Raw genomic sequence first — 22,918 nt, forward strand, 5'->3', positions numbered from 1 at the left:
AAATCAACAATACACCTTGCAGTTTCCACATAATATGATAAGTCAATATTTTAAATGCGTAAAGTATCATAAGCATTGCTGAATGATTAATGGACCAACCGGGGAGTATAATGGATAAAATACTTTTAAGCTCCAATTATGCATGTCATAGCGATGCCGGAAGTATAGAGGTCCCAGAGACGTGCATGAGGTTACCAACTTCCGCAAGTAGAGGTCAAGGTCAAATCTTGCGAGTGAGTTGTGCAGATTATTACATCACTACGAACATAGGCTGTCATTACCTTAGTCTCGATTCCAGCGCCAGATTTGAATTTTCGTTTTCTTCCCTCTGCCTGACAAACAACTGCATCGGCACTGTTGCATTATACAAAGACGTGTTTGACTATCTTAAACTGACTTGCGGATTTACTTCCTGTTTGTAGCCTATCTGAATTCACCTTGATACATCAACGTTGAGAATCATGGTGTCAAGGAAGTATTAAAGTTCAGAATTTAGACCAACATTGTTCGTCTGGTCATGTGGTGACCAGTCAATGTCTCTCGCTTCCACGTTCTTATTGGATCACACGTCAGCCAATCAGATCGCAGGGAAGAAAAAAGTAATTGTTTAACGCAGTGGCCTGGATGAATGCAGGTGATCTTCGCGGTGGCTTTTTTCGGAGAACCGTGCAGTTGGAGATGGTCGATCGGAGCGGAACACTTCGGCCCTAGTCGCTCCTGCCCTGCTACTGGAGCTCTTTCGCCGCTACCGTCGGGCGTTTCCTCCAAGGCTTGTCTCCGAGTTTGCATTCCGGGCCTCCAATTAGAGGCTTTGGAATCTGGACTGGTCAGGACTCAGTGTCCCGAAAACTCATCCATCATTCCAGGGAGGGCGTGCCGCCAAAGCTGCCATGCATTCCGCTCTCAAATTCGCCGTTGCTGTCGGTGTTCTTCTATCAGCTGTCCTGCCGCAAGGTAAATTCACAATTTAATGTGACGTTTTATTTCTCGGAAGCCGAGAGATGTATGCATAGGATTTCTAAAGCACGAGACGGAAAGCGACAGCAAGAGAGAGTAAGAGAGAGAGAAAAAAAGGAAACGAAATGAGGAAAAAGAGGAGATGAGGAAGAAGAAAAGAAAGAAAGGAAGAAAGAGAGAAAGAAAGAGGATTGGGGGCATATGATTATTGAGAAGTTGGAACTATAGGGAATTGGTATAAGTTGTTGACTTTATAGAAGCGTAATATCACCCTTGATATCCCCACAGGAGTTTCCTCAAATCGTCGTCTCGCGTGAGGGAAGTTATAACTCCCGAGGGACTGCTTATAAATACCATAATAATCATCATTTTTGTTGCAAGGATAGACAAGGCAATATGATTATGTTTATGATCTTAGGGTCTGCATATATTGCACATCATCTTTAATATTGCAACCCCTTCTGCGGCAATTCAAATATCTGAATTTATTTTATACCTGACGTGACGTCTCTGATGCAATATAACGATTTCGATCCTCACTCCATATAGAGTCACGTGATTGCATTATGACCAATCACCGACAAGTAATTAGATATTGACAGCACATTCCCCTCCCAAAATTTTACAGCTGCCAGCTTCTCTTCTGTGGGCGCGACAATGTTCATGTAAACCGGATGATGTCCTCTGTCACCAAAATCTCAAGTTTTTTTTTAATGGATTATTGTGTGCCTTCGTATATATAAGTGTTTGAATTTCTCATTGTTGCATACTGTACATTCTGCTACAGCTTCGGAGTAGAAGTGAATAGATTGATGATTTGAAGAGTGAATGAATATCTATATATTATGAAAACTAAAGAAAAACGCATTACTGGTTTGATGAAGTTTCTTGATTTTTACTGATCTATCATGCACGCTGGCTCCACCTCCTTAAGAAAGTCTTGCTCGTCATTTCACTCATCTCAAATTTATCAACCCTAAACATGTCATTGGACTTCAGAAGTGAGCAATGATTAGGTCCAATCAGACCGAACTTAGCGCAAACTACATTTGGTCATAATTCGCCACTTTCAAAATTTTCACACGACGGAAATGATACTGTACTTGTAGATTATTCGTGGAGTTTCAAACATACCGACTCCTGAACCCTATCGGAAATTAATGACGTCAAGTTAATTCGCACCTATGTCACACGACGGGTAAAAAGAACCCTATCAGTACCTCCTGCTTTTATAGACTACCATCCACTATACCGAAGAGTTAAACCCCAGTGTAATGGCGCCTGACATGCATGCAAGGCCGCTGCTCTGAATTGAACTTCTGAGACGAATATTAATTCTCTATCCGTTGGATCTTTCAATGTCTTATAACTTTACATCTTGCTTTTCATGAATTCATGCTCATTTTTTTCTTTCTCCATCTCTCCTCTCTCTCTCCCTCTCTTATCGTATGAAATGTTTTGTATATCTACATATATGATTTATATATATATATATATATATATATATATATATATACACATGTATATATATCCTTCTCCCATACACTTGGTCTTATAATTGGTGTTTCTTTTCTTTGTTTTTTTTTTAGCTGTGTATTTTTCGTCTACATTTCACCTTGAGTATCTTACTATAATAAACTATTATATAGCGGAATGAGATGACGCGTCATAAAAATCTTTAATGCTCAGAAGTGTTCTTATGTCATATTGGTAAAGTAATCTATACAATTGTCTCTAGCAATGTGATTAGAGTAGTTCAATAGATAGCAACCAACGTTACATACCGACCTAGAGATTCTGAAGGAAAGAGCCTCCACGTGGGCTCGATTATACCAGGGGAACTTAGGAATTCTCCTCCACTGACCACGGCTGACAGGTCATTTTGAATCTGGCAGCTTTACTTATACTGTTCGCCAGGATTTTCCTCAAGTCATGATCATCGTATCTTTGGCGTGTGCAGTGCGATAGGTTCCGGAAAGATCCATTGTGTTCACAGGTGTGATATCTCTCTACCACGCATTGAGTCCACCTGCGTGAGTTAGATTAATAGTGACCTCACTTTGTTAAATTAATCGACCGCTTGAGCGACCTGACATGTGTTCTCGATAGAACAAAGGGAAAGTGCATAACTAATTTGCTTGGGACGAAATGTGCATATCTAACTGAATTCATGACATGTCACCTTAACCTCTTAAATCCCGGAAACTACAATTCTGTGGTTCCAGGTTACAGAATGATAACGTTGCTATCATAGTTAGTGTGTCATGAATTGTAATGAAAACTCTATTTCCTAATCAGGTACATATACACACATCGTTCCTTGTTTAGATTGCAGAATTACCGGAAAACCTAAATCCCTTTGATTATCAACTTACCCGTGCAGTAGCAGGGTCTACACTACACATTTCTGAATATCACAGTTTATGTTGCTCTCTCAAATGGATTTTTAAAAGATCGTGTTTCCTTTTGATTTTGTGCAGCTTTTGGTAGAATTTAGAATATCGTTCACGTCCATTCTGGACTATAAAGCAACCATCGTGATGGTGACTTTTGGCAAGGAAAGTGTTTCGGATGCTTTGTCAATACAAAAGCTGACCTCCCACAACCTACCCCCCCCCCCCCAAAAAAAAAAAAAAAAATGAAGAGATAGATATTCAAAAAAAATCGCACAGATGAAGAAGTATGATAAAAATAGGTGTAATTGCACTCAAGATACAAACTAACCAAAAAAAAAAAACAACAACTTTTAGACGATGACACCTCTGCCTATCTTGAATACGTATTGTGATGTCACCATTAAAATAGTATGTGAAACTTTTGAATTCCATGGCACTCTTAGCTTTGCCCTCGCGACTTGTTTCATTTACGGCTACCGGATAAAGGAAGTCAGGACCCCCTTTAAGAGGTCAACCGGAAAGGAATGGTCGTGACTATTGCACATTGAGCCTTAATTCCATCATCATGCGAATTCGTGCAAAAAGCAGCTTACATACAGGACGAGATTAACATATTATCGCAGTGAGTCTGAGCATGCGTATAAACCCTCGTCCTTGCGTTTTCTTTTCTTCAGCTATTATGCTTTGGGTATTCATGGCATTGCACTTTCTTCAACGCAAACCCACATTCTAATTTTAGACATTTTTATTGTAATCATTATACGAAAATATTCCCAGCATGACGCAAGACATCATTAATTTGGTAAGTGACTTTCCGTGAAGCTTTCCAGTTAAAAATTAAAACAAAAATGAACGAAAAAGATTTACAAAATTTCATCGGTTATCATACAGCAGCAGAATGATCTTGCAACAGTTTATGTAAGTTCACAAATTCTGGTAAACAAAAGAAAGTGTATGAAATAATCCACTGATATAAAACATCGAAATTAGTAGTTCAACACAGAGATAACGAATGTTTGGGATTTGTTTTTTGTTTTTCCTTTTTTATGACGAATAAAACGTTCACGTTATAGGACATTTTGATATTCTATACTACTTCGACTCTGTTTGCAAAAAGTGGAAAAAATATTCAAGCAAAAATGTTGGAATTGACATGTCTTCTCTCCGGTGATAGGAGTTAAATTAATCTTCAGTTAACCAAATTGGGCATTCAACGCCATTTCTACAGTATCAGTTACAGAAACGTCAGTTTTAAACAATCAAAAAATGTTAAACCGTGGTACACAGAGAGAGAGAGAGAGAGAGAGAGATGGCCATTTAACAAACTTAATTTTGATAAAGTCGACGTTTTCAATTAATTCCATGCGATGTAATAATTAGGCTTAAAATAGGGGCGTGTCAGCGTACGTTATTATTTTGATTGATGTCTTTTGGGGTAGGGCCTATGCGATGTGTCACGCCCATTTGATAAATGTAAAATTTGCATAATTCAAGAACAAGATTTGAACTATCATTTTGAAATTCAGCCATGCAGCGTTACTAGTATATTGGACTGGTGTAGATTGCTAATCTGTGTTATGATAATGGTACAAATTAATTAAAATAATAATAATAATCAATGTAATTAAGTTGCGTTTGTTTCTTCGCTCAAAGTGGAATAAGTTCAGTTCAGTTTTTCTTTGCGTGCATGCGTCAGCCAATGCCTGTTCTTCAGCTGGTCCTTGCCGCAAATTCAAATCAATCAGTCAATCAATCAACGGTCAACATGTAACACGTGATGTAATCTCCGCTTCCACTGGATTGTGTTTCTACATAATTGTATTCAAGTGCCCTGAAACCAGAGGTGTCTGGTCACAGCTAACGTCACCTGTCCTTCACTCTTTATACGATTCAATGGAGGGAAGTTTGTTTTGTTGTTGTCGTTTCTTAAACGACAGATTGCCCTGTCAGCAAGTACTATGTGATGTTGTAACAAATACTCTGACAGAACGAGCTATATAATTCCCTGAAATAACGCTCAAGAAACACTACAAATGAAGAGTTAAAGCGCAATTTTTAAACATTTTTAATCCATCATCATATTATAGAGTAAAACAAAGCTTTTCCGAAGAAACCTCACTAGTTGCATAACCAGAAGTAAGCTGGAAGTTATTTTAAAAGGAAAAGAATTATTTCATGTTTTCCAAATATTTTCTTTATTTTTAAGCAGGTTTAATCTCAATTAACCAGAATGGAACTAACTCACTTTGCAACAAAACTTCAAGTACAAAATAGCCTCTCCAACGCGAATACCTTTATGGGTATTTTTTTTTTAATTCTGTTTGCTACTGATAACCAAATTCAAGGCTAAAATACCTTGTTGTCATTGCTGAAGAGACCAAAGTTTTACAAGTGCGACCTTAACCTCAAAATGAAATAATTGCTCCACGGTGCCATGTGACTGCAGGTTGCGACATGGTGACTAAAAAAGAAGAACAAAAAGAAAAGATTCCCAGCCATAATATGCTATTGGTTTTGGTTTTCCTGCTTGTTTTTATCGCGCAAAATTTTCCCTTTTGTCTTTAGTGAACAACTCTCAAATGCATCAACCAAACAATACCAGAGTAGGAATAAACCCAATTAATATATCTCCTCTGTCTTTGGAACAGCCTGTAACGCAATTAGTGGCAAGGACTCGTTATAACGTTTCCGCCCGCATTAGGGAAATAGAACAGCAATACGAAGCGGCGATAAAACATAACCTTGTCATTACCATAAGTGAAACATGATTATCTCCCCCCCCCCTTTTTTTTTTATTAATAGCATGTTTTTCTTTTTTAAGAGCAAATCTACACCAAAGAGTCCAACCGTCAGGATAGTGTACAATTCCACTTACTTCCACATGCCTTCGCGATGTAACGGAGAAAGCTTGATATACACCCAAAAGTCCAATATTATCGGGACAGTGTAGAGTTTCACGTGCTTTCGCGATGTTGCGGAGAAAGCTTGATGAGAAAAAGACCCTGTACTGTCTCCTGAACTTTAATATGCAAAAAGGTCGATGGAAGTTCAGGTGACATCCCAATTTAATCTCCCCTTTAAACAATCAGTACAAGACCAGCCGGCCCGTTGCTGACAAGCACTTGAAGTCAACATATCTAGTTGCACAAGAGCAATCGTGCTCTAATACGCAATTTGATTTATTTTTTTTTTCATTTTTTATGTCTTTGTAGTACATTAAATAATTCGAAGCTGCTATGAATAGGCATCAATAAAGAGTGATAGAGACAGAGACAGACAGACAGACAACATATATATATATATATATATATATATATATATATATATACGCTGTGATATACTCGTAAAAACGACTAGCAACGATCGGCAGACTTTTCGCAGACAGAAACGTTTGGGAATTGAACGTATATGCTTTTGTCTTAGCACGGGACAAGTCTACGCTTGGTCGTGGTATCATTCAAACAAAACATTGATATCATATAAACGAGACAAAATACAGCATAGTATAGTTAATGTAAAGGGATTTTATAATATCGATTGAGGTGAGGATTCGCCCTCTAACTTTTTGCAAGATACTCCAAGCCAGTTATAAGTTTGGAAACACCGGAAACACCGCCTACCGATTTTCCACGCTCCGCTTCGAGACATGCTGCACTGTTGACCGATGTCAAACTTTTATCGGCGAGATCAGTCTGTCGTATTGTATTACAACCTCTTAAAGGGATTGTATAGTTTTGGTTGAGACCTAATTTCAGGTTTCTAACATTTTTTTTTTTTTTTTTGGTGAGATAATGAGAAATCTGTTATGAAATATGAAAGAGCATGTAATTCCATGAGGAATCCAACGAACTTATTTGATGAAAATTGGTTTTCAAATGGCTGAGATATCCAAAACAGAGCGATTCTAATAAAGTGTGGGACTCACACTTTTTTACGATCGCTTTGTTTTACTTTGTTTTTGGATGTTACAGTCATTCCAAACCTGATTTTCGTCAAATAAACGTTGAATTCCTCTTAGAATGGTGCGCTCTGTACTATTTGATAATTTTTTTTCTTGGTATCTCACAAAAAGTTAAAAGCCCAATTCTCATCTTCACCAGTACTGTACCATCCCTTTAACCCATTAGCAACTGAGCCTCTCCGTCAGATTACTCCCTAAAACGCCAGGAACCGCCTGTCCGCTTTTTATGCTGTTGTTTGTTTTTACTTTTTATTGTTTTTTTATATAGAATAATCTGTAAACTATACATAATTTGAAAGAGGTCAATGGTCAAGAAAAGTATGTCAGAATTGTTTCTGTTACACACAAGTGTCTTGGTAAAGTCGTAATAGACTTTCAAATAAACATAACTTATGATAGACAAAAACAAACATGAGGTGTTCTATTTTGCATAATTCAGACAGTGTTGTGGAAATGAGAGCAATATTGCTCTATCTTCCAGGGAACAATAGACCATTACGTACGGAATCTTTTTGCTAAAGGGTCAAAGAGGCTGTACGGCACGCAAATGAGACATGCAGCATGATACCTGATAAACTTCCATGTACAGAGAGATCGCCAGTGATTGCTACAGATTCCTGGGTCAGTTTTCTTCTCCTAAACTGTTGGGTCACTCTATCACGCATGTCCAACCCTGCATTATTGTGTATTATGATTATTTTCAAATATAGTAAACAACTCTCTATTGCGGTCCATTTATATCGAAAGGGGACAAACTTATCAGGATGATATTGAAGCCCCTTTCATCTTTATTAAACGTCAGAGTTTAATTTTTCTTTTTTCTAAGGCTTCTGTTCACCAGAAATAAGTCACCATTATACTCTCTAAAAAAAAATCGAGTGAAAATATTCACTCTTAAAAGAGTGAATACAAAAAAGAGTGAATTTAGAGTGAAATTGGAGTGAATTTTGAGTGAAAATGTTAATTTTCACTCATTTTGGAGTGACCTCAGGGATCACTCGAAGTTTTTGGAGTGATCCCTGAGGTCACTCTAAAACGAGTGAAACTCATTTTCACTCAAAATTCACTCCAATTTCACTCTAAATTCACTCTTTTTTGTATTCACTCTTTTAGGAGTGAATATTTTCACTCGATTTTTTTAAGAGAGTACCGTGTTCTATTGCATATTTGTTTTTGAGGAGTTCTTTTGAAAAAAAAAAATGTATAGTTCTTTCCAAAAGTGTTTTCTCAATCACCTCAGTCTAAGCTGATTTCAGTTACAGCATAATTGTAAAGGATTCTTCCTTTCTTGTAATTTCTTGGAGCATGGAGCTTGGAGTTACTGTGGGCGAGATCGGATATGAGTGATATCATTATGTTGTAGTTATTATTATGATTATAATCGTTATGATATTAAATGATTTTATTAATTCTCCACTGAGAAACGAACATAAAGATAAAAAAAAAGAATATGAGTTTCGGAGTCAAATTGAAAAAAGTGATCAAGAATAAGAGGATATGATATTCTGAAAAAGAAAAAAAAATGTTACGAAAGTACTATGATGCGCTTTTGCTGATAAAATGTAGCGGTTTGTGTTGCAATAACAATGCGATATCAGACTCTGGTGCTCAGTTCCTCCAGGGAGGTGAGACCTCTCTGGTTCCTCTAATACTTCTTCTCGAAAAGAAAAGTACTTTCCGCAGACTTCATGGTATTATGAAGAGGTTGTTTGCAAAAACGAATAAGTCCATATTTGCCAAATGGAGATATTTGCGATCAAAGGTCAAGGAAAATAAAGAGAACAATAAGAAAATTTTGGCTTCTTTTGACCATAACTTCAAAAATGTACCTTTATAATAAAGTGACCAATATATCATTTAAAAGGTATTATTTTGTACTTTATGACAGAGACTCTACTTCAAAATCTTAAAAAATGGACTTATCGGTTTTTGCGAACAAACTCTTCATATAATTATATATAGGTAGTATGTTTTCAAGGCTCTGATGGTTCTTTCCTTTTTTTCAACTACTTATTTCTTTATTTCGTCATCATAATTGTGACCATCTACTCAATCTCTCCATCCCCAAGCTCCCCCTCTTTTTTCTCTTTCATTCTCTTTCTCTCCCCTCCCTGCACTAAAACCCTTGTCCTCCGAGTTAGGGATATTGAAGTGAAGAAGAAGATGTATTTGTAGCATCGGTTATCATACCGCGTTGATGATTTGTTGTTGTTGTTGTTTTTTGTTTGTTTTTTGTTTTTTTGTTTTTTGTTTTTTTGTTTTTTTGTTTTTAACAATGACGACTTATCAAAGGATACTGTTTATTCGGTGTGTGCTATACCTATGACCGAAAACTACTGCTGAATACGCGTACAAATATTTTCGCGAATGACGAGGTCATACACATTTTCTCGAAATGTTGTTTTCGCGAATCGACGACGACGCTTTCGTTAATGCTGTATTTACAAAGCGCATGGAGACATTTTCGCGTGTTGTTAAATTCGCGATATAACTGTGACTCGCCAAAACTCGCTAAAATTAAACCCTGGCAAAAATTGAACCCTTGCGAAAATCTTGTGAGCTGTTGTTATTTTTTAGTCAGCTGGAAAACATTTTATTTTCAGAGTTTCTTATTGAGGTAACTATTATAGAGAACATTTCACCTTTCGATATAAAAGTGAGATATCTACAACTCTCTTCTAGTATACTTGCAAGCTGGGATAGGGCAGCTGCCGATCTCATTTTGTGGGAATTCTAAACTCTTTAATCCAAGGGGGTAAAACAACAGCAACCCTTCCGTCGTTGATCAGCCTGTTAGGTTATGGAAGCTTTCAATCGCAAATGACAACAGTCCGGTACGGCATTTATCACCTAACGTCCCATTGTACTTTTTTTCTTCATCTCATTTGCCTTCAGAGACCATGTCGGGCGTACACAAAAACACAGATAAGATACAAGAAAAGAAATAAGGAAATCACAGCTGCAGATAATATTATTATAGAACTCCATGCTTGCCATTGTTTTTTACGTGTTTTTTCTAACAAGGAATTAAGAGCGCTGATTGGCCGTGGCGTGGCTGTCACGTGATCTGGATTACACCGTTATTCACTGATGGCTAATCTTCCACTCCCATGTGCCGTCAAGCTGGTTGACCAATCTGCCAGGGACCTCACACATTCCTTCCTGATTCGTGAAAGAGCGATTCCATTGTTATACGTCCGATAAAATTTGTGTTTGGTTCCCTGATGAACCTCCCTCCCCCCCCCCTCCCCCTCCCCCTCCCCCTCCCCCTCCTTCTCCCCTCCCTTGTTATCTCAAAAGTTCGGTTGAGCTAATTCTTTACAATTAATTCGTAATTCATTCATAAATTTGTAATTCATAACGTTTTATCAACACATTCTGTTGGAGCTTACGATTCAAACTTTTTGAAATATTTATTTACAAAATACATCGTCAAAAACGTGTGACTTCCACCTGACACGAGGTCACATTTTCGTAATCGTTGTGTCATTCTTTTCCTTGAAAGTTCGTTATCATCACTCGATTGTTAGTGTGTGTGTGTGCATAGGCCCTATATAATCATGCACCGGGGTGAATATACCAGACCAGGAAAATGCACCGATCTCGCATCATTAACGAATGATATTGATATGGAGCACGTTCTCTCCGTTAAGTCAGGTTATTTTTTTTTTTTTTTAATAAGATGATATTGCATTGTATAAAACAGATACTTCTCCGGTTGCGCTATGTATTTTGGATACAACTTTTGCAAGAAACAATGACATTAATTGTGAGGGAAATCTGTACAGTAAGAGAGATAAAAAGAAAAACGAAAAGCAAATCTCAAAGGAGTGAACGAGGAACAAGATATTGCTCGCCCACGTAACAAAAAAAAAAACCCGGATATTATGGGGAAATGTTAATCACGGTTTGTCATAGATTCGAAACAATTAAGACAAATCAGCTGTTGCACAAACATGTTATTTCAACTTAAACAGGTGTAACCTCATCACAGGAAATGTACCCTGGCCATCTACAGGAAGCAAACCCTGCGCAATTTTCCTATACAAGGTTGTCCGTGCGCGGATTTTGTACTTTTGTTGGAGGCAGGACCCAATCTAAAGGCAAAGCGGGCGCTCTGTTATTTCTCATCACGTTTTGCGATGTCCTCGTTGTATTCGCGTCAGTTTCCTGATCACCGTGGAGTGAGGTTTCGCTCTCCATCTGAAACCGTCATTGATCGTTGTGTTCACAGTTCACAGCCCCCCTCCCCCCCCCCTCCCCCAACCTCCCTTTCCTCCCCCCCCCCCCCCCCTCTTCTCCCAACATCACTCACTCGCTGTCCAAGACATTTGCAACCACTCGATCCCCAGTTCAGTACTGATGGGGCTAGTCATGCTAGTAGTGAAGTACGCGTCGCCGGGGTTGGGGGTGCTCATTGGGATAAAAATCATACAATCAATAATTCAGATGTTGATTGTGATTCTAATGTCTACCTATCATCTCAATGTTCTCATGATAGATGAGACATAAGACAGTTTCGTTATCGCGTTCTGAATACTAAACCAATGTGACGTCTTCAGACATAATGTACCATTGGCGCCTTAGAGATATGAAAGTCATAAGTAACTATACTAATAGTACAAAAAGGCTGCCCTTGAAAGCTTGAATCGATTTGCTTTCGAGATCGCTATAGATGGACAGTCCACCAAGGTTGCTTTTGCCACATCATTTATAGTTGCTAGTGTTAATGTGCTTTGCGTTTGGTTTGGTTTGGTTTTTTGTCACTATGGCCAGGGCATTGCAGACGTAATGATATTTTCGTAAATATAGGTCTATCGGTGGTCATTATCATGTCCTGATGACGAACTAAGTTCAGATATTGCAAGTGACGAGGAGGAAAACAAACAAACAAACAAACACATCAAAATGAGAATCACGAGACAATTGGGCTGACTTTGTCTTTGTGAGGGATAGTTCATGGCTGTTATAATTGGCAGTCAGTGTTTCTATCTCCCAGGGAACTGGGCATTGGTATCGTTGTGATGTCGCTGCAAGCAAAGGGTCATTAAACTTGAATTTTGGCATTGACGTGACCTTAACGGCAAGGTTCAGACCACCCATCCTCTCATTTATTTTTTTATTTATTCATTTTTATTTTTTCATCTTTTTGGTTATGAATGAGTGCAAAGGGTTTGATGGCAAAACGACTTAACCGACCCATTCTTTTAAATTGAGGATGTTTACCGATTAAAGCTCAAAACACACACACACACACACACACACACACACACACACACACACACACACACACACACACACACATGTTTTTTAAATGAAATAATCTTGACCAAAATTTTAAGAATATTTCTTTTTATGCTACAAGTATAAGGTATCACTGGTAAGATTTTATCACACACTACACATTCTTTTAAATCGAGGATATTTACCGATTAAAGCTCAAAACACACACACACATATCTTTTTAATGAAATAATCTTGATCTAAATTTTAAGAATATTTCATGTAATGTTACACGTATAAGGTATCACTTGAAAGATTTTATCATGCATTATCTGATGACGTATACTTTAAGAACTCAAAAATGAAGCTTAACCGTTTTGTGATCAAGCTGTTCATTAGGTGACAATACTGTACTAGGCTAGCCGAATCTGTTATTCATCCGTAGCTCTTTAAAGGGGAAATCCAGACCAAATATAAGTTAGCCTGATTAAAGTAAAATATTACGAGTTCAACGGTATAAAGTTGATCGAAATCGGATGAAAAATAAGGAAGTTATGGCATTTGGAAGTTACTCATTTTTTCGTTGTTTTTTTTTTTTTTAGCTCAGACTAGTTAACACATCACTCGTCGAGACCATGTGAACGCAGACATGTATAATATGCCACATCATAATACAGTGGATCAGCTGTGCTAAAGATTTGCATTGACCAAGTATGGTAACCGCATTATTAATTCTGCAAACATACGGGATCCTTCACCTCTCCACAAAAATGTATGCAAGACTGAGCGTGAAACATCAGTTTTGTTTCTGTTTGATCATCATTTTTAAAAAAAAGACAGGACAAAAAAGGTCGCAATCGAAAGACCATCTCGAGGTACAATAATCATTACAAAAAGCCTCGTGAAGACGAAAAAGACTTCGAACAAAGTGGAGACGAAGTAAAGAAGAAGAGGAAAAGGGTAAACAATATGAAAAGATGATAAGAAGTAAAAGAAAAGATTGCAGATGGGGAAAGACGGGATGTGCGTATTGGGGAAGGAATATTGTGGAGATTTGAGAGCCTAAAATATTTTCCTGGATCTTCCACGCCACCACACCGTGACGGCCCCGCGAATCTTTTTTTTTTTTTTTTTTAAAGTCTGCCCTCTACGGGCATGTTTGTATAACAGTTGTTGCTAAACTTCTGTCGTCAGCTTCAAATTGTGTCTTAAAATCGCAAGAATGCCTGCTAGGTTCATAGTGATTCATGATGTAAGTACATATGCGGCTTTTTGTACAGATATTGATTCACATTCGACAACATAAGACTACTTTATATCGTTGTGTCTGTCATGGTGTGGTGGTCAAAATGATAGCTGACTGATAAGCAGCACGTTCTTGCGCTACATACAGTGTAGTAACTACCTGCAGCCACCTGGCAGCTGCAGCGCGAGCTGCCGCAGCCGCCCGGGGACACAGCGGTCCGGTCCTTCCCGGCGGTATGTATCAAGGTACTGAGGAGCTCGAGTGAGGTCTGTGCGACTGGTCCATGTGACAGTTTGTTCCTGTCGTTGCTTATGTTGATTGCCAAGTCTGTCTGCTCATTAATTGTGCCACAATATGTCCATCCTGACGTTTAGAAGCCACGTTGAATCTTGTTTGAAGCCTTTTAGACTTTTACAGTGAAACAGAAAATTACAGCTGCCACACGCATTGAGGTGTAGGATTGCAGAAATTGTTGCAAAGCGTAGAATCGATAGAGTAATATGTCGTCTGCTGAGCGAGCGGCATCTGTGTTGATGGAACCAAGTCGGTCTTGACCGAGTTCGTCAAGTTCCTCTAAGTTTAAAATCTTATGCATGCATTTATGTTGTTTTTATCTTTTGTTGTGACTACCAGGGCATGATATACTAGTACTAAAGAGTACAGTAAGTACCGGTACAGTATAATCATCTTCATGGCTTCTAATTGACATTTTTAAATTTCATTCAAAGAGAAGTTGGCCAGCCCTTTATGACTTGCCACCTTTCAAAGAGTCAGAAAAAAAGGTACAAGAGGCCATGCACACACTGACATGTCATAGGAAACAAATTAATCATTAAACCTACTTGAACGTATTTGCAAAGCATACAAATCAAGGTCTCAATATCAGGTTATTGGAGCAATATCAAAGTTTGTTTTGGTTTTTCTTTTAGTTTTAACACTTTACTTTAACTACAGCCCAAGCCGTACAGAGCATCACAGTCATTATTAATCATTAGGGCCCCCTTGTATCACATAAAAGAACATACTCTAATCTCTATCATCATGACATTATCAATGCACCTAACTATCATATGCTGCCCAATCGCTGTATTTTTCACAGCGTCTGGTCGGGCTACAATGCACCATGCCCTAATTGCTGTTACAGTGTTATAGGCCGTAAACTTTTTTTTTTGTTCTAAAAATTTATACCTCTTAGGGTAACTATACACAGCCCAGTCGCTGTACATACAGTAGGTACGTCCGTACCTATGTACAGCGACTGGGCTGTGTATAGTTGCTCTTAGGGCAGACTTTGATTCTATGGATCTACATTGTTAATTGATAAAAACAATGAGAATCATAAAAATAGTTTATTGATTTGAATAATATGTCAATAATGGTACTTGTTGGTCTTGGTAGTGGTATGACTAAACATTAATATTAGAAACATCATGACAGCAATGTTGATGAAAGTTTGTGACCAGAGTTACATTATCATCATAATCATTACGATGCACTGTACATTCATCAAAATAAAACTGATGAAGTTTAGGAAGAGCGTGTCTGGTCTAATTTCAAAGTGGTTGCATAGAACCATCCATACAAGTCAAGCAAGAACTTCCAAACTACATTCACAATGTGTCCTATGTTCTCAACTTTACACAAGCTGTCTTGTATATTCTCTAAGTCACAAAGGATATTGTACACCGCATGCTCCTCGCTTGACATACAATAAAATGTGTGATGGTTTTATTATGTCTACATGATTTTCTTCTCCATTTCCATCACAGGGGAGGCAAGAAGCTTGAGAGAAAGGTTGCGTGAATCCATTGGAAGAGGCTTCCGTAAGTACAGTGTACAATTGAGTATACTTAATATGAATAAAAGAACGACCCAAGTCCATGGAAGACTATTTCGAGTAAACTTAAAAAAACTTCATATATTTTTTATTTGTCCAATAATATTCTATTTAACTGTGATGGGAAGGCAACATTGCTTTAATACAAATTAGAACATACATTATTATGACAATTAACATTTACATTAATTGTGGAGAGGCCATTTTGTGTGATGGACTTGGGTCGTTCTTTGATTCATATACCGGTACATGATATTCTGCTATAGAGATGAGAGAAGGACGAGAGAGGGCGCTATGAATGTAAGAATGACCCAAGTCCTTCATTCTTACATTCATATAAGATTTAACTCATTTATTTCAGGCACTTCCGGGTGAAATTAGGATTTATCATTTATACCAGGGTACACAAGATGAGTCCATGCATAAGCTACAATTTCCCATGTCAAACTGAATTTGGCCAAAAACTGGACTTGGGTCGTTCTTATATTCAGGTCTTCAATTGTATGCCATTGGCTTTTCATTGTCTGTTCGATGTACTGCATGGCACTGGTAGGCTGGCATAATGGTTGAATGTAAATGGCTATCAGCAACTGATGGAACTCTCAGAAACTTCGGCCCGATAGGATAATTAGCATAGTTTAGTCACCTCGTAGGCAACTTGAGATTGTTTTCTTTCATTGTCTGGGCCCATCTTTTCGTACATCTACTTCTTCCGGACTTTGCCCATCTATAGAAGATGTGAATATCCTTTATGCCTTCAAGCAGTTAATCTGTAGTAATGTATCTGACCAATGCCATGATCTATCCTCATCACCAGCATTGATTTTAAAAAAAAAAAACCTGTTGAGCTGACGGAACATTTTCTAGTCCAGGCCCATCAATTGCTTTTGGGGAAAATTAATTTGATTTTTAAAGAGAATACTGAATCAGATGATGAATACAATTAAACTGCTGATAACTTCTGTCATCAGCATTTTAGTCTGTGTGCAATGGATAATCTCATTGAGTTCAGGGTGTCTCGTTCATGTGCCATGAATTGTCATAATTTCATTGTCAAATGCCTGGAAATGGCTAAATCTGTGACTGATCCTAAAATTGGCAATATTTTTATAAAGATATACAGTGTATGTCTGGTATTCCGTGCAGCTTTAATTAACTTTTAAATCAGATTTTCTCCCTTTAGCTGATAATACAGTGATATACAGTAAAATTTAGACTTGCCAATTCAATGATGACAAAATTACTTTAACTTACCCCCATTCTCACAAGACTTTATTTGTTGAGTTATTTTTCGGTTTGTCACCATATTAACCTGTTGAGGACGAGTCCGATTATATTCCTGCAGGTGTCTATATACATGTATGGGGAATTTGTATTGTAGCAATATCAATCCGTCCTCAAAGGGTTAAAGGTTTCCTTGGTAGACTTCTCACTTGTGACCATCTGCCACTTGCGTAATATTCTCCCTCGCAGGCAATGCCCTCTCGCCGTCAGACCCAGCCAACAATGTGCAGCTGGTGGGAGGTCGTAGGTCATACGAGGGAAACGTGGAGGTCCGTCTGAGGAGGGACAGTGCCTGGGGTGCCGTATGTGACGACTCGTGGGATGAGGTCGATGCTCGCGTGGTAAGCCAGTGACTGTTGCGAATTATGAGATGTTACAATATCATACATGTCATATGTTATGACCAGTAGGCCTATAGACCTGTTAAAATACCTCTCCCACTCAAATTCCCCCCCCCCCTCCCACAGCTCAATTTGAAATGAAAATGAATTAATGCTATCACCATAACCCTTTATGGGCCAATTCACTTGCATTAAAGTTTAGCTTGTGAAGCTTTCTTTTAGTATCCATCTAGACTTTACTTTAGTTAGAATACAAAGTACACAAAAGCCCACTCTGGCGTACATATATGTATGTGTGTGCCTCGGTTCTGCAGGAAGGCCATGGTAAAGTGACGCATTAAGGATTAGGGGAATTAGGTATTAAAGGGATGGTATAGCATTGGTGGAGATGAGAATTTGGCTTTTGACTTTTTTGTGTGAGATACCAAGGAACCACTGAATAGTACAGAGCATACCATTTTACAAGGAATTCAAAGTTTATTTGATGAAAATTGGTTTTGAAATGGCTGAGATATCCAAAAGCAAAGTAAAACAAAGTTATCGTAATAAAAGGTGGGTCCCACCTTTTATTAGGAATGCAGCCATTTAAAAAAACAATTTTCCTCAAATGAGCATTGAATTTCTGTTGGAATTACATGCTCTTTCCTATACATAGGAGGTTTCTCATTATTTCACCAATGAATGTTAGAGACCTGAAGTTTAATACAGTAGGTCTCAACCGAAGCTATACGATGCCTTTAATCTTTTATATTTGTCAACAGTGAATAATTACATGTAGTTTCCATTTATTTGTGCCAATTGACAAAGAAAGCCTTTGCAGCATGGGTGCCAATCAGAGAAAAAAAGCCCAGTAAGTGTTAAGACAAGGCTTATTATTCCTTTTTACAGGTTTGTCGAATGCTTGGTTACCAAGATGTCAGGCACGTTGTTACAAACAGTTATTTTGGAGAGACATCCGACCGTTTCAATCTTGACGAGGTCAGGTGTACGGGTGACGAGACCAGCATTTTCGACTGCAATACAGGGAGAATCGGGGTTTCCAATTGCAGTCCGCTGGAGATTGCCGGTGTCATCTGCGAGCCTGGTAAGTTGTCACGGCAACTACGTCAATAAACTCATTATGCCTCCATGCCACTCTACATGTCGGGCTGATTTAGCTTCTACTAAGAAAAAAAAAAAGAACAGAAAAAAGAACAGAGACGAGTTATTATGTCATTTCCATGTAATCAAGCTGGGATGCTTCATAATGGTAATTTTTCGTCACTGCCCATTCTTTTTTCCAAAACAAGCTTCACCAAACCCTTCCCTCACTGCAAATACACCACGCTGTCAGTGAGATTCTGGCTGTAGAAATTTCTTTGTTTTTGTTTTTTTTTTGGTTATTTTTTTACACCTGTTTGCTTGTATTTGTTTGTTTGTTTTTTCTTTTACTTTTTATTGTTTTGTTCAAATGTGCCACTTTCTATATGTGACCCGCTACAACAAAATGGTCCTAAAGTCGCGCACGGTCAAAGCCGTGAAAATCGAGTTTGAAGTCAGAGCATCAAAATTGGTCAAAACTTACGATTTTCTGAATTTGACATATTATTAGAGTCTGACATGTCTTCTACTATCGTCTGTCGAAATTTTGAAGCAAAATGATGAAAAGAAAGACCAAAAAATAGCGTTTTTCTGGGCCATGTTTTTTGGCGTTTCAACGAAGCAGAAACGGGTTCGAACATTTGGATTGAGCGCCACAGATAGGCTCCGCCCCTAACAACGACCAGAGTGATCTCATTGGTCAGTTTGCTGCTTGCCGCTAACCGAAGCGTGAAGCTCGCACACTGCCCAGTCGACTGGTGCGTGCTGGCAGGGTGCGCTATGCCCAGCCGCTTCTCCTGGCATCCTGGTCACTGATTGGTCGGTGAGGAGACCGCCGACGCTGTGTTTGAATGAGCATTTCGGGGGTTGCTAGGGCTTACCTTCTATTGTCCGGAGGTGAATACTGACTTGCGTGTCCCTTGATCGTGATTGCGTCGCAAGGAGATCTTTTAGGGCGCTTTTCTCGAAACAGTGATTTCCCAGACGTCTCGACATGCTCTCTTTTAAACATCAATATCTCCACAGCCGATTATTTTTAGAAGATGTGTTATACATCAATTTAAAGCAGAAAGATTAGGGAATTGTGTCATGCAATTTTCAAATAATCGGCCTCACCCGACTTTAGGACTATTTTGTTGTAGCGGGTCACATATGATTAATTTATGCTATTATGCATAATGTAAACATTTGGTGGTCTTTTTAGTGTGTGTGTATTGTTATTTTTGATTGTCTGTAAACACAACAGGGCGCCCCATTGAAACAGTGAAACATTAAAGCCCATCAAATGAAATGGCTTGCCCTGTTACATGTACATGTACTGTAAAACATGATATATTCGCGGCATGAAATTTTCGCGAATTGGAGCTGACAGCCTTTTTCGTGGCATGAAATTTTCGCAAATTGCCACTGGTGTTCAATGCATACATGTGTATAGTGTAGATGAGCTTTCGCGTGCATCTTAATTTTTGCGAATCTTGGCACTCGTGAAATTAAAATGCACATTCCTCGTTTTACAGTATGTCAAAGAAAATGTTCAGAAGTATTGAGGGATAAATCATATCGCATGTATGGAAAGTTAGTCCAGGGAGACACGTAACCTCTTATCTTGTCTGTCATCTGGGTAGTGAGGCATCCACTAGGCCAGACTGGGTGCTTGAAATGTCACCTAAAAAAATGATGATGATGATGGTGATGATGATGATGATAATGATGTTGATGATGATGATGATGATGATGATGATGATAATGATAATAATAATAATAAAAATAATAATAATGTTATAATAATAAAAGTATGCCTCTCTGCAGATTGGCTAATTTCGGCAGTCCATTATAAACCAAGGGTTTAATATGTGACCGTGCACCTCAAAACGAACATAAAGTCGCACACACTGATTTTGCGTGAGGACTGAAAATAAGTGAAATGGGTCAACCTAGCCGAACTTGACTTTTTCATATTTTCTGAAAGAGAGGGTCTTCTTTTACATTATGCTAAAATTTGGTGTCATAAAACGGGCAGAAAAGTGTGTTTCCTTAGCAGTTTATCTCGAACATTTTTGGTAGAATAGTGTGATTAGGTATGTCTTTAGAATCCCCTTTTCATTTCTGAAAAACCTTGTCCACACTCTTCACTTTCAACTCTAATAACTTTTGAAAGGATAGTGCTACTGCTTTGAAGGTTGGCATTAATTATGGACAGAATGTGTTAATGAGGCATGCTTAATTTCAGTTTAATCTGATAATCTCTTCATGGTTGTTACTTTGGTGGTTTACTTCCTGTTTTTTGTCCAATTCATTGCACAGCCAGCACGGTTTGGTAAAGACTAAGCGCTTGAATAGACACTGTACTTCAGAACCTCTTTTCTCAGTTCACACTTTTCCTGAGTTTGTGCTTTCTTTCCAACATTTAGATAGGTTAGGAGAGTCCATTTGATTTGAGGTATACATCATTTTAAAGCTTAAAGTCTGCTCTTTCAGAATATGGTCTTAACTAAAAATTCATGTCAGGCGACTTTTTGTTTGTTTTGAGGTGCAGGGTCACATATATGATACTTCATGCTGGTTACCATCAACTATACCTACAGTATCTCATCATTCCAAACCTCTCTTCCCTATTGCCACACCTTCCCCACCATGCCTCCTCCCCCCCCCCCCCCAACCAATCTGCAACAGACTTGCGTCTCGTGAATGGAGACCACGAATGGGAGGGGACGGTTGAGATTTATCACGAGGGCACGTGGGGCATCGTCTGCGACGACTACTGGGACCTCCAGGATGCCAGTGTCGTCTGTGGCATGCTGGGGTACCCCGGTGCCACCAGGGCCACCAGTGAGGCCACGTTCGGCAGCGGTACAGGGACCATCCTGCTAGATGACGTGCAGTGCTCCGGCTCAGAGGGCCATATCAAGTATTGCAACAGCACCGGCATCGGGAATCACAACTGTGGCCCATCGGAAGCTGCTGGAGTCATTTGCAACAGAGGTGAGTCCTGAGAGGCTGTTATATCAAGTTTGCTTGTTTGTTTGTTTGTTTGTTTGTTTGTTTGTTTTGTTTTTTCTTCTTTGGGAGTAGCTCATTCTCGCAAATATTCCAGGGCCTCATTTTATCAAAAGATATAATCAACTATGAATTTCCTTACCGCACAGGCTGCCATATACGTACCATACAAATCAACTATATAATCAATTACTCTTCATTAAGCAGGGCTCTGATTTCTGCCAAATTTGCACCTCAAGATATCAATTGGAATCTGACATACACATTCCCCATAGCAGATTTGTATCAGATCAGTGTCATTCATGCATCAAACTTCCACGAATTGGAGCTGGCAGCCTTTTTCACTACGTGAAACTTTAGCAGATTGCCACTGGCATTCAATGCATTGTATGAAGACAAAAGCTTTGCGTACATTTTACTTTCGCCAATCTTGGCTCCTGGTGAAAATGCCGAAATTTTTTATTGTGTATGCAAAATTAGTGAAAGTTTCATGCACATGTATGAACAATTTCTGGTCTTACAGTAGGTACCAAAAAAGGTATCAAGTGTCAGGTGAATGTCACATTGACATCGATCAGATTGGTATAAAGATTGGTGTCAGATATGTGTCAAATGACTGTCAGATAGCAATCAGGTACATGTAGGTTTCATTTTGGTATCGCATTTGGTTTCACATTGGTATCAGATTGGTATCAGGTGGTTTTCAGATTGGTATCAGAATTTTTTTTTTTATTTTGGTTTAAATAATTTTGATTGATGTTCAGGTACGTGTTATACATATTATACTCAGGAGTGATTGGTGGCATGATGTATACTAAGAAAAAAGGTATTTTGGGGAACACTGTTTAAAGATCTTTAATGATGAGTAGGTCGAGAAAATATTAGCCACAACAGGTTTTCGACAATCAATATAGTCTACAGTAAGGTTCTTGAATCGTTCGGCTTGTGACAGAAATGCGATTGGTGGGGGAGACTGTACCGAATGCGGGCAGGCTGGAAGTATACTACGCCGGGGAATGGGGAACAGTTTGTGACGACGAGTGGGACATCACAGACATTGACGTCGTGTGCCAGGGGCTCGGTTTCCCGTCCGTCCTGCCCAACAACCTGCCGGAACAGCCCAGCTTTGGCTCAGGCCCCGAGTCAATGGACATTATCTTGGACGACGTGAATTGCCGTGGGAATGAGACCAGCTTGTACCAGTGCTCGCATGCGCAATACCTACAGACAAACTGTATTCACAGTGAGGATGTCAGTGTCACTTGTCCCCCTGGTGAGTGATGTGTTTGGTTGTTTGCACTTGAATCAGGACGACCCTTCCCCTCCCCCCCCCCTCCAAAAAAACAACAACAACAACAGCAACAGGCAGAAGATGGAATGAATATGGGATCGCACAGCTCAAAATCCACAAAGAGCAGGTCAAATTGCAAGTCTGTGTTTGTCCACAGTTCAAAAGAGTAAGCTTTAAGTTTTAAAATGATATCTAACTTGTAGAGATTGCTTGCATGTAGTTAGAATGTGAGAAAGATTTCTTATAAGAAATAGCCCCTGTTTTCAGAAATTGCTTGACTATGAGCAGTGTAGGGAGCTATGCTG

At 38.8% G+C, this 22,918-nt stretch overlaps 2 protein-coding genes across 2 annotated transcripts in view; both read left to right on the forward strand.

Moving 5' to 3' along the window:
• The window catches only part of LOC139717677 (uncharacterized), a 609,026-nt gene that overhangs the window by 495,375 nt on the left and 90,733 nt on the right, over positions 1-22,918 (forward strand). The gene's annotated exons all lie outside the window — the stretch shown is intronic.
• Positions 111-22,603, forward strand: LOC139717671 (scavenger receptor cysteine-rich domain-containing group B protein-like). Its single transcript, XM_071629173.1, has 6 exons — positions 111-233; positions 867-954; positions 17,094-17,245; positions 18,134-18,329; positions 20,999-21,307; positions 22,275-22,603. Exons 1-6 carry the CDS (start codon positions 111-113, stop codon positions 22,601-22,603), a joined length of 1,197 nt encoding a protein of 398 aa, XP_071485274.1.

The sequence above is a fragment of the Diadema antillarum genome, unplaced genomic scaffold, assembly GCF_040938485.1.
Source record: "Diadema antillarum isolate AM-2024a unplaced genomic scaffold, OU_Dant_1.0 scf00000080, whole genome shotgun sequence".
Classification (NCBI taxonomy): domain Eukaryota; kingdom Metazoa; phylum Echinodermata; class Echinoidea; order Diadematoida; family Diadematidae; genus Diadema; species Diadema antillarum.